This window comes from Schistosoma mansoni (assembly GCF_000237925.1).
Source record: "Schistosoma mansoni, WGS project CABG00000000 data, chromosome 1 unplaced supercontig 0094, strain Puerto Rico, whole genome shotgun sequence".
Taxonomy (NCBI): domain Eukaryota; kingdom Metazoa; phylum Platyhelminthes; class Trematoda; order Strigeidida; family Schistosomatidae; genus Schistosoma; species Schistosoma mansoni.
In genome coordinates this window covers 80,537-93,780 of record NW_017385991.1, presented here as the reverse complement: position 1 = coordinate 93,780, position 13,244 = coordinate 80,537, and the positions used below count along the sequence as shown (strand labels likewise).

Genomic DNA, 13,244 nt, shown 5'->3' with positions numbered 1-13,244 from the left:
GGGAAATGCAATCTGAAGGTAACCATGAGCGATTTCGGTGCGAGAATGAGAAATTCAAATTTCCAAAATAAAATTACAAAAATAAGTTGTTTACCAAGTGATTGCTGGGGATCTCCCATTCCCAACAGTCTTGTAGATGGCAACGTGGTTTTATGAATTGTGAGATCTTTTATAACCTAGTACATGAAACTGAGTTTCGGTAGTGTATCACATTCTACTAATTTTTATCGTTTACTATTTGAGCATACTTTGCATCAATTTTTAACCTTATTTAGACCATTGTTAAAAACCCGAAAACACTGAGCCTCTATTGCGTTCTATTATGAAAAACTGTTTACGATTGTACACTTACCATTGTCAGAGTCGAACCCAAGTTCCTTAACATGTTACCACCGAGTCCATATACACAATAGTTCATATTTTCAACCAATAGATTTCAAGTATATCAAGAGCGAAGATTAAGCATCAGTAATGCCAATGAGTGTATGTTAGATTATACAATGAATTAAGTTGGGAAAATGAACTGTTGGATCCTTATTCAGTGGTTTGAAAATAATGCACTTGTTGTCAGGCTTGAAGATCTTGGGTTCAATTCATGGCAGAACAATGGCTGTGCACTGTTGATGAATGTAATAGGGTAGGGTGAGATACTTGTTTGCTGTTCCATAATTTAAATGATTGTCTACTAGTTAAGTGTAGTTCGCCGTGTCTATCTTGAAAATGAACTATTTTCAGAACCCTCTCACATTAATTAGCTATTTACTTGTGATAAAATCCGACGGAGTTGAACTTCCGTTCTGTTTATGACTCGTTAGCTGGATATCTGTATTGATCTTGAAACTCAGTATTTACTTCCGGGGCAGAAACCGCATCTTAAATCCCACTGCTAGTCACAATCCATCTATCTTAAAAACTTATGGCAAAATGGCTTATATTGTAGCAACCCATAGAGGATGCACATATGCCTGCGAAAATTAATCAAAACTCAGTCTTGAATATCAACAACAGTGGATAATTCAAACTCTTTCTAATGATAGAGTGCGTAATACCTGTTACGTAATTCACAGTTTACCGTATATAGTACCTTTTAAAATTTGAAACCATAATTCAAAATGATCATGCTGTGTATATTCCTTCATTATCTATATGTTTTATCTGTTGTTTTTTCTCCGCAATGTTTTCTTTTCTCTTTATAGGTGCAAACAATTCAAGATTGCCTGAAGACGAACTTAAAGTTGCTGAAGAAAAATTTCAAGAATCAAAAGCATTAGCCGAACAAGCAATGATTAATTTTTTGAATAGTGAAGTAAGCTATTCATTAACATTTTTAAAATATCAATGTAATCGAATGGTAAAGTCATATATATATATATATATATATATATATATATTAAAACGGCCCGTCTTACTTTTTACACTAATGGGACGTTAATTTACCTTAGACGAATATCCACACTAGATTCCCTTCCAGTGTCTATTCTACAGGACTTCAACACAACTAAGATCAAGAACACGTGATTAGCCTGACTAGAACGTAAATATATTTCCACACCAAAACCGACACAATCCAACAACAAATGGACAATCAATCAATAATAATAACTAATAAGGATTGGAGAACATATAACTCATCTGACACCTGTCTGACTAAGCAGACAACCAATCATTATCATTCTCCCACACACATCAATATATATATATATATATATATATATATATATATATATATATATATATATAGGTTTCGTACCAGTTGGCACTCATTAGGAAGGTATACTTGTAATCTTGAGGGAACTGATACTCACTGGCGGATTACGGCCTTGTGTCACTTAGCCGAGACTGAGACGTATTTAAAATTGGTTGATCACTGAGTAATGACCAATATCGTATTCTACTGATCAAGCTGTAATGTGGTCACTAGCCTAAGTGACTAGACATCGCGTGCACTTTATTTTTATGTTAGATGATATTTGGAGATAGTTGACTGGAAACCCTGGGAAAAAAGATTTGACGATTATCGGCAATCTCGTTAGCCTGAGATGTTTGACAGCAGCCCATAAAGAGAAATTTCTCCTCCCATTCATGAATGGATCGCACCACTACAGCTATTGTTTATCCATAGGAAAAATCTTAGTGTTCCAACCTAATACAGTCTACATTATAACTTCACTCTTGAGCATGAAGTTTGTTACCTTCAATCCTACCACTATGTCACAACCTCTGTCTGTTGTCTATCTAATATTTCTTTGTCGATTAAATACCAGGCTACTTTTTGGTGTGAACGGACGTTAACATTTATATCTTTCGGATATCATGTTCAAGCTATTCCATACTGATGATAAAATAGTATTCACGAGTGTGTTTATACACAGTTAGTTAATCAGTCTGTTTATGATTACTCTCTCTGCAATCGTGAGTGATAAATATAATTACAATGTCAAATTATATATGCTTATGTGTAACTATTATACTAATCAACGTTTTGGCTAATCTCCTCATTTCTTACATAAAAGATTCCTCCCATCAATTTCTTTTACTATAGGCATTAACTCATTTAAGTTTCGAATTTATCAGAAGTACTATGTTCATATTAATTATGATCAAAATATGTTCGCTTTTTTTGCGTGACTGACTAACAACAGAATCGAGTTCTCTCATTTTTTTTCTGTTTTCTTTTGATCTCGTCAATCGGATATACCCTTATCTCACATGTTTGTATTCACACGGACTAAAAATATTGCACAGTAACCATCAATCAAAAAGAAATCACAGGAACACCTAGGTGACATGATCCCAACAGGCCGAAACATATGGCTATCAAAAATGTAGTCAATTTGTAAATATAGATTATATCGAAGCTTCTGTTTGAATTCAATTCCAAATATCAACAATTGGAAAAAAATTCCTTAGGATTGTGTATCCGCTTTTCGAATCCACCTTCAAAGTTTAGTGTAATTTTATGTTTTAAAAAACCGCTCTACATATTTTCACGATTCAAAACCAAACAATTCACCCCGTCTTGAAAAACTGACATCCTCAACATACGGAATTCTCAGTATCCCAAATTATTATTCGACTGTAGGCCTCAAAGTATTAACGAGATATAATAGGTATTGGAGAACATGTTCACTGTTTACTATTGTTAGTAATAGAAAAGAAAATGTGTTGGCATTTTCTAAGTAGTTAGGAATCAATTTAAGAATGAATCACTAGAAATGGAAAGGTTTTTATATGTCATTTGGGATAGAGACAGTTATTATGTATCGCTAGTCACTTGACTAGACAAATAGTCATTGTGAAGAAATAAAGAAACAGTAATAGTTGGTTAAATTTTGTTACAGACTAACAACAAATTGGGGATAATTTAAAATCAGGGAGCAACATATAGCTTCTTATTCTCACGATCCGTTACGGTTTTTATCGATATCACTGGTTGATGGTCGAACTAACTTGTGAATCAGTTAAAGTTAGAAATGTAAACTATTAGATCATGAATCCGTCATCTATAAGTAACACTATCTCAGCAAAAGCTGTGGAGGACTTAGATTTGATTTTTGACCAACTCGTCCTAATTGCAAACGAAAATGTTGTGTAGTGCTCTATTCTCATGGTAAAACCTAATTATTGAATTTTAATCGTCTATCCTAACTGTGTTTACCTAATTTCTTTACAGTACTGCTTGCGTAATAAGCCAGTGTTGTATTCATCAATCCACTTCTAAAAACACAGCAAATAATCCCACTGCTTGTCGTAATTGCAAATACTATTTGGTAATACAATTTATTTTCATTGTATTTCATCGTCTGATTTCACAAGTTATGACGTGTATGATCCATTTTGACACTAGCCGGAACATGAATTAGTAGTTTTCAAATTATATAAACGCAGAATGTGTACTGAGTACTGGCAGTTTTTGTTGTTGTTACGATTCTGTGATCAGTTAAACTGTCTAAATAAGTCTATGTACATCAAGTGTTGAATGTTTAAGTGCATAGTACCAAACAAAATTAAATACGATTAATTATTCATTTTAAAACGATGAAAATATAGTGAGTAGATCAAAGTGATTTCGAATATGTAGTTTTTTTTAATGTAATGGATCGTAGATGATTGCGAGCGATTAGTAGCGAGATTTTTAGTCCAGTCTTTTACTGATAGTGCTTTTTGAAAAAGTTAAGCTTACATCCTATACTGTGTGACCACCATGATTAGCTTTTCCATGGAAACAATGTATTCATGCATATATGTGTGAGGGGGGAGTCAGTTAACCTACACAAACTAAAGGAGAAACGAGAACTGAACTATTTCTCGTTATCAAGTTTTGTCTGTTGATTTAACAGTATTATCGATTCATTGGTATGGTGCTGTCATGGCTTGATTTTGGAGTTCAGTATGACCCTACAATATTTAAGTAATACGGAACGATTGAGCTACTTTATTATTATTATTATTGCGTTATTTGAAAGCGGTAACTAGCACTCAATACTTGTCCACTAATATAAGGAGGAAACAAATTATAGGTTAATAAGTTAAAGGCCATGTGGAAAGTTGAATCAGAAAAAGGAGCATTTGCGGTTATCATTTCTAGTAATGAAATTTGAGGAATCTTATGATCGCCTTAATGGGCACATAAAATAAAGGCAAAAAAATGTACTGTCGAAGCAATCGTTACATTGTAAGGGCGTAGTACATATTTAACTCTGCTATCAATTATTTTTTTTGTCCCACCCACTTTTAAAAAGCAGTTTCTAATTATACTTTTGTACACTCATTTGTCTTTGTTCAATTCACGAATGACTTGAGAATGAAAATAATATAGGGGGTATTTTTTGTTGTTGTTTAAAACCAAAAATTACGTTAAAATAAGTAGTTTTTTAAAAGTTAACATTCATTGTAATTTGAAATGCAAATCAGTATGATTCAAATGCGTTCATTCTTACAGTTAGTCATAACGTAGGGCCTAACAAAGTCTGTGTTTTTTCAAGTTATTGTGTCATATCAACATAGTGGGATGCAATTAACCGGAAATCGAAGTGATAAACGTATAAATGAAAAATAAGAAAGACTATTTGCCTTAGTGTTTTTTTGGCGAGTTAGTTTTTCTACGGGATGGGGTCGCTAACCCCATGCCCAACCCTCCTCCTTTACTCCGGGTTGGGGACCGGCAGTAACTCTAGAAGTGCTACAGGCGGGGTTAAGAAAGACTATTTACTGGGGAATATTATTGATAAAAAGGTATATATGTATCAACTGATGCTGAAACTTGGTATGTAGAGTAAGATAAAGAATGAATGCATTTGCGCTACTTTGATAGATTATGAGCCAGATCACCTAACACTTTCAATCACTGTTCGGAGTTATCGTGTGAACACCATTCAGGTAGTCTTCACCCAAGAATATCGCTGAATCTAGCAATCAATGACTTTATGGGCTGATGTATCGTTTTGCTTCGACTTTTTCTTTTCTTCCTTAAATTTTCATCTTACTCCAAACAAGCTTGTGAGTCGAACATTCACTGTTTCGACTAAGGTGACGTATATATTTCATGACGTACATATCAATGACTATGTTCAAATCTAAGCAGTACATCACTGTATAGTGTGACTGTTTGGTTTCGCTGATTGTCTTTTCAGATCAATGAGTGTACAAAATATACGTATTCAAACTTCATCCTCGTATTTGACTTATTTAATTCCGTTAGTCACCAACGCAAATTAAGTTGATAAAAATGTACTATGGTAGCCGGTATGTATATTTCAATAACATTCAATATACGATCTAACTGGAGTCCAATATCGGGCCATTAGAATCTTCATTATAATGGGAATCTATTTATAAGTGGTAGTATTACTTTATTACATCCGAAATTTCAATAATCAAGTGTAGTCCCACCTATACAATTGCTTAAAGAAAGTAATAAACATGAAATTCTTACGTAGGATACATTGATTAAATGTCGAATGCGTTCATCATTGAGCTATCATTATATAACATTAATCTAAATTATTCAAGTACAATGTTTTGTTATTGATTTTCACATACACTATTTACGTAAACGTTTTTGATATTTGGGTGCACAAACTGAAGTTGATGCTGTTGGGGTTCGAGCCTGTGACTTATTGATTAAAAGTTGAGTTTGTTTCTAACCCCAAGTCAAAAATTTACGTAAAAATGATTGGTTCTCCAGGTAGTTGGTTAACAGCACCAACATTTTCTTGAAGAAAATTAGTATCTATGGGTTATTAAGCATTTTCTGTTCAATATTTTATTTTCTTTGCCACAAAAGCTGACGTGAGCAATAGTTCTTTATTTGGAAAATGTTTCGTATCTAAATTAAACAGAATGAACTACTACTCAGTGTACGTTCTTTTACCATAGGAAAGTGAATATCACACATACATCAGATATGTAATTGGGAAAGCTAAGGTAGATTTTTAACTCCGTGGAAAGATTTTACCAACCATTAATCTACAAGGGGCCGGTGGCAAGTGTTCAACATGACTGTTTTCAAAACGTTCTTACTAGCCCACTACAGAAAGAAACCCAAGTTGTATATTCATTTATGTTTCATTAAATTACCTATCCAACCAGTTTTATGATCATTTTGATTGACAAATACATATTATACAGAGAATATATAGTTACATAGAGTTGTTCACCTGAATTTAGGTTGTAATGTAATTGTTTGGTTAGACAATGGTACAAAAGATTGATATTTTACGGAGATGTTTGTTTTGAACTTTTTCTTATTTTATATTTACTCTGTGCTGCCCTTGTTCCAGTTGCCTTCAAGTGTATTAAAACTGGGGTATACAATTTGGCATTTGGACTTTTGTGAATTTTTTTTTGTATCTCGAATGTAAAGTTAATTTTTACCATATATTATGATTATCAGCTAGTGGTATTGATAAACATCTGTTTCATACTGGTTCAAGATTCCTCAGCTTGGGTATACACATTATTATTCAACAGGGAATTGTTCTTTACATGTCTCAATCCGAACGAGTAATCTTCCTAGTATTGTATTACAATCCAATTATTCATATTTCTATAGTTTCAGTCAATATATGATATAGACTCCTAGTATTATCGATCCTTTTCTATTTGTAAATTTTGTTGAGCTCTCAATGTGATGACAGAACTTCAGGGATAAAAGTGAATCAAAGTTTACACATGTATTATTTCATATAGAAATTAATTCATGACATGAAAGTACACATAGGTGATTATGTAAGTTCTTTTGCATTCAGTTACATGATTAGAGAGGTTGAGTAGAATTGGGCTATATATTGCTTCATAGTTATTCTCAGTACGGGGATTTGTAAAGATTGTAGTATTTTCACAGTTGAATTCATGAGTCTCATACTAGAAAGAAACATCCATCCAATGCTTCCAAGTTCTCAATGAGAGCCTAGCTTAGGTCGACTCGTGCCATAGCTTCAATTATGCATAAATTCCCCGTCCAACCCTTTGAGCCAATTTTTTGAATAATGTTTCCCGTGATGGCATGTAACTAGAGTTGACTATAGCTTTAGATTTCTCCTTTTCTTAGTCCTTAAAATAATGTAAGCTTTGTGTTGTAATAAGGAATGAAGCTTTAATTTTATACATGGAAGAAATACATCGTTGTTTTGTTTTCAATTTAATCTTAAAATGTTACCATTATCTCATCTAAATAGTTTACGATTTCCTTGTTTATTTTCCGTAACCCCCTTTAATTCCTCCATTCACAATTGTTTCCGGCTATTGTTTTACTTCATCCACTCTTAATATGGTCATCTGTACGTGTATCAGTTCTTATGCGTCCAAAAATCGCCTACCGTGATACAAAATATTTACTAATGTAGAAGTAGGTTGAAAAGGAAAACTTGGATCTTTCATACCAAGGCATAGCATCAGTCTATTAAGTGTTGGATTGAGCTTTGTTTGGAAATGTGGACTACCTAGATAAGTTCAGCACGATTATCCTGATCAATGGTTAGAAGCTTTGTGGGAAGTGACTGATATTCATAGTATAACTTCTACCATTTTAGTATTCATTTTTGTTGTGCTAATGTGATAATAGCAAGTTGAAATAGTACACATTTCACAGGTTCTACGTTGACTATAGCTGAATACGTTCAATCGTTCACTTTTTTTAAAATAATTATTTATTATTAGTTCACTGACTTACCCTATTAGCTTTTCTTGATAAAATTTCATGCATTCATTTTAATTCTTTTTCACAATTATAGACTGATCAAGTGCAATCGTTATTAGAATTTACAACATCACAAGCTGATTATCATCGTCAAGCTGCAGAGATTATGGAACAATTGAGGAAATTTTTAATTGATAAGTAAGTTTAATGTTTATACAATGTTTTCACCGACATTGATATTCTAACATCAAATATCTTTGTTTCAATTTGATACAGAGACTTACTTACACAAGTTACCCCTCGTGGAGGAGCAAAGCCTCACACCAGCATTCTCCATCCAACCCTGTTCTGGGCAATTCTTTCCAGTTGTTATTCATCCTTTTCATATCTGCTTATTTTTCCCGGCGTAATGTATTCTTTGGCTTTCCTTTTTACCGCTTCCCTTCCGGATTCCAAGTTAGGGCTTGTCTCGTGATGCAGTTTGGTGATTTCCTCAGTGTATGTCCTATTCACTTCCAACGTCTTTTTCTAATTTCCTCTCCAGCTGGAAGCTGGTTTGTCCTCTCCCATAAAACGCTGTTGCTGATGGCATCGGGCCAGTGAATGTTGCTCATTTTGCGTAGACAACTGTTTATAATTACTTGTACCTTCTTGACGATGGATGTAGTAGTTTTCCACGTTTCAGCTCCGTACAGTAGGACTGTCTTGATGTTCGTATTGAAGATTCTCACTTTGAAGTTAGTTGAGAGTTGTCTTGAGTTCCATATGTTCTTCAATTGTAGAAATGCTGCCCTTTCTTTTCCAATCCTCGTCTTTACATCTGCATCCGATCCTCCCTGTTTAACAATGATGCTTCTCAGGTATGTGAATGTTTCTACCTCTTCCAGAGTTTCGCCATTAAATGTGATTGGTTTGGTGTTCTCCGTGTTGTATTTGAGGCCTGTTGATGCAGAGGCTGCTGCTACATTTACTGTCTTCATCTGTATTTGTTCGTGTGTATGAGATAGGACGGTTAGGTCACCTGCGTAGTTCAGATCGTCTAATTGGTTCTGAGATGTCCATTGTATTCCGTGCAACAATTTTTAAGTGGATTTGTCAATCAAATTTATTTACAAATTAAGCCATTATTTAATCTTATGTGATTCAATAGTTTCTCATTTCTTTTTCAAAAAGTTTATTTCTTATCTGTACACAGCAGTTAGTGGTTGTAGTTTTTATATATTGAGTGTGGAAGCATATTTTTTAAATACTCTTGGATATCTAATGTTATTTGAACAATGGTCAGTCTTGAATATAGTGGTCTTGAGTGCTGTTAAAGGTATGAGGGCAGTTATTACTTCCCGGTTGCCCACACCGTGGAAGGGTTTTTCTAGAGGTACCTTAAAAGGAAATTGGGTTAAAAGTGATCTCAATGACCTGAGAGCGTGACCACAGTGCTCAAGGGACAACTGCTTGAGGTCGGTCACACACGATCTTTTTGTGGGTAGTTTCTGTGTTAGCTCCGTACTTGTTGGGATCTTACCGCCGGAGACAGATATCCATGGAATAAGGCGAGGTGTGCATTTTTAGGTCGACCTTTTCTAACCCCACCCCTCCTTGTGGGAAGGCAGCATCGCTGTTATGCTGGTTGTCTGAAGGAACTAAAATATTAAGTCGTAACTGTTATGCATAATTCCAGTTACATACAAATCAAGCATAATGAAGTAAGAAAATTGTTTGATTCGATGGTAGTGGGAAATAATTTACTTGAATAACTCAAATGGCAGTAAAACTAACTCCGATACGGCGAAACAGCATAAGCTAACGTTTTATTTCTGTACAATAGACCAATGTCACGCATCACAAGTAGACTCTATCTAGTCAACCAAAGGGGAACTGTTTCATCCTATTATGAGACAAACATAGCAATGAGTACTCACGACTGTGCCAGAGATCGAACCCCAGAATTTAGGCAGTGAGTGCCTAAAATTTAAAGTATTGAATTAATGTTCAGTACCAACTAAAATCAGTTCATGGTGTAAACTAAAAGTAGACAAATTATTCAAATAATAATGTCACCAAACAATTCAATTGACTTTGTACAACATAATGGATAAGTATATGAGTAGACAGATCGTAGTTTTTGTGTTAGCTCCGTACTTGTTGGGATCTTACCGCCGGAGACATATATCCATGGAATAAGGCGAGGTGTGCATTTTTAGGTCGACCTTTTCTAACCCCACCCCTCCTTGTGGGAAGGCAGCATCGCTGTTATGCTGGTTGTCTGAAGGAAACACTCTACTGCTATCACACCTCTGTACAGTCAGCAGTGCGACTTCGCCTTCGGACCTTGGGTTTGCTGCTTTTAGTTTTACAGCTCTTCAACCGACCTATCTGACATGGTAGGACCTTGAGGAACGATTGTACCAGCCAGTATAGCTCGATTGGTTCATCACGATAGGCAGGCCCGACCACCATGTCAAGGTAGCAGCGACGGTCGGGATTTGAACAATGGAGGTTATATCGACAGTGAGTGACACATAAATCATGAATAATCCCACTCTTTTTTATCTATTCTAGTAGAATGTGTAGTACGTTAATCACTAAAAGTCAGTTGTGACCTCCGATAACTCAGTAATCAGTAGCATGTCACATTGTAAAACTGGATGACACAGGTTCAAATCCTTCCATCGTAATTACAATACATCTAGTTGTTGTTTAATGTAAATTAGCACGAAATATCGTCTAATTAGGGTTTTCTTCCAACTACCTTCAATAATTTAACATTAAGCGGCGGATAATCAATTCTGTTTCTTTGTTTAGTAGTGAATTTTTGGTTTGTATACTCAGTGATTAAGACGTTCAACTTTCGAATCCTATTCCACCTACTTCGGTTTGAGTAATCGGGTGGTATGACTAGCTCATACCCAACATCTCTTGAATGAGTTAATCTATATAATTCACTTTAAATGTATAACACTTTTTGTATTAGTTCAGTTAAACTGAGTGAATCTAAAAAAAGGAAAATTGTTCCATCTTTTACAAAAGAAGTATTTAATACTTTTGATGTACATCGATATATGGCATGTATTTTGCAGCCAAGTACGAAGTGTTTCTGTAAGACTGACAAGAGAATATTCCTTCATTTACCCTTTGTGGTGATCCTTCAGAGGTAATCTAAAAGTTAATGTATCTAGGTAGTTTTGTAAAAGTGTGGTGGTGGTGGTGGCGTCATACATGAAGTTAATTTACATATAGTGGGAGACCAGAGTGGTTTCTTTCTATTCGGGCCAGCTTTGGTGAAATCGTGACGCTATTTTAGCTGTAGTAAACGGTATGATTTACAACACGCCAATGAGATCATTCAGGGCTATGAAAACTGTTCTCTTTGAATTGAGGGTGTTTGATAATCTTTTATGTTTGACTGTTGTTGTGGAAATCTTGTGGCAACATCATCATAGTTATATCGAATTTCGACAACGTATGTTTGATTTACTGTTTATTTCAAATAAATTACACTATGAATATTGTTGTTGTCTTGCTACCATCTTTTTAAATTTTATGCAACTATTAGTGTTTCGTTTATAATTTCCCAGAATACTATGTACTGAATTTAATATATAAAAGCTTCAAGCTGTCAAATGTTATATGTCTGCTTATTTGTGCGGAGGCTGGTGATATCCTACTCACTTTCTAATTGTTGTATTTTTTAATCCCCTGATTATTTCTGCTTCTTGTATTTTGGTTGCTGTATTTGGTAGTTGTGTTTGGAAATGTACACTTATGTGAGTGGAAGTCTAAAGAGTGACCTATTTAATTTGACTGCTGAATTTAATTTATCATTCCTATCATTTTAGCACGTAAGATGTCAGACACATTAGTATTAAGATCATTAACATCGTTGTAATTCATCATACTGGCTATCATACGTCTGCGTTCCTTATCTCAGACCTATTCCCTAGCATGATTGAATCTGACCCAAATTTCAGTTTCCAACATTTACTTAAATTGTTAATTCATCCAATTGTTAACTTTACACAGAGTCCATTAGTTTGGAATCAGGGCTTCTCAACTCCCCTATGTGAATCCTCAATATCCACCAGCCTAGTAAAAGTGACGGTCCCCAAATGCCCTGGCATGGCCGAGAATGGGGAGAGTTCGCTCTCCTTCTCGAAATGCTCTCACATGGCCACGCGTATATAGCCTCTGTCAAGGAAGTCCTGCTCACTGCCTTCTCACACCACGGGTGTTGTTTACGAAATTGAGAGAACGAAAAGAGAATGTCCGGCGCATTAACCTGGTTGGTGGACACGGTGAGTCCACCTAGGGGAGTTGGAAAACCCTCATTCCAAACCAATGGTGTACATGGGCTGGCTCCAGTATCCTGAGGGAGCAAATGGTGTATGAACCAATTGTTGGTCACCGGCTACCATGGGACTGCATCTCCTCACGATGCACCACTGTCTTGTGTATCAGACCTTTAGGTCAAAGGCTCCGCGTATGGTTCCCTAAGAATACCACCTGCTTCAGTTTGGACACCTGGGCAGTATCCAATCTCTCACACAAATCAAATGAGATTTGTGTAGTGCATATATATCTGGTGCTTCCTTGTACCAATATTTATGTGTTTCAATAAATAAATAAATTCACTTTTTGTCCTCTTAATTTCTTAACTAACACCGCGAGAAGGTAGTGAGCAGGACTTCCCTGATAATGGTTGTATAAGCGTGGCCATATGAAAGCGTTTCGAGAGGGTGAACTGACTTACCCCACTGTTGACTGTACCAGGGCATTTGCAGATGACACAATGTTGAGGAATAAAAATAATAGTTTATCAAATTTTTTCTTAACTTAATGACCTAATTTCTAAAAAAAAATTTTTTTAAACATAAAATAAAACTTTAGTTAGAAAAATATAATGAGATTTGTTTTTGAAACGAGTAGAGGTCATAATAGTTAGGACTATTACAATGTAAAGTAGTTATACTTATCCCACCTCTTTTTTAAAATAATTATTCCTGTATTTAATCTTCTAAATCCCCTATCATATATACTTTGTATGACAAAATAAAACGCTCCTCTTATACATCGATTATTGAGATAAGATGGTGGTTGGAGGTGGTCA

General features: G+C 35.0%; 1 protein-coding gene across 1 annotated transcript in view; it reads left to right on the top strand.

Moving 5' to 3' along the window:
• The window catches only part of Smp_036990 (sh3-containing grb2-like protein 3 (endophilin III)), a gene marked incomplete at its 3' end in the record, with an annotated part of 53,993 nt that overhangs the window by 29,961 nt on the left and 10,788 nt on the right, over window positions 1-13,244 (top strand). The window contains exons 6-7 of the mRNA XM_018791696.1: window positions 1,197-1,306; window positions 8,235-8,338. Of these exons, the coding sequence (XP_018645116.1) occupies window positions 1,197-1,306; window positions 8,235-8,338 (214 nt within the window). The remainder of the gene's footprint in view (window positions 1-1,196; window positions 1,307-8,234; window positions 8,339-13,244) is intronic.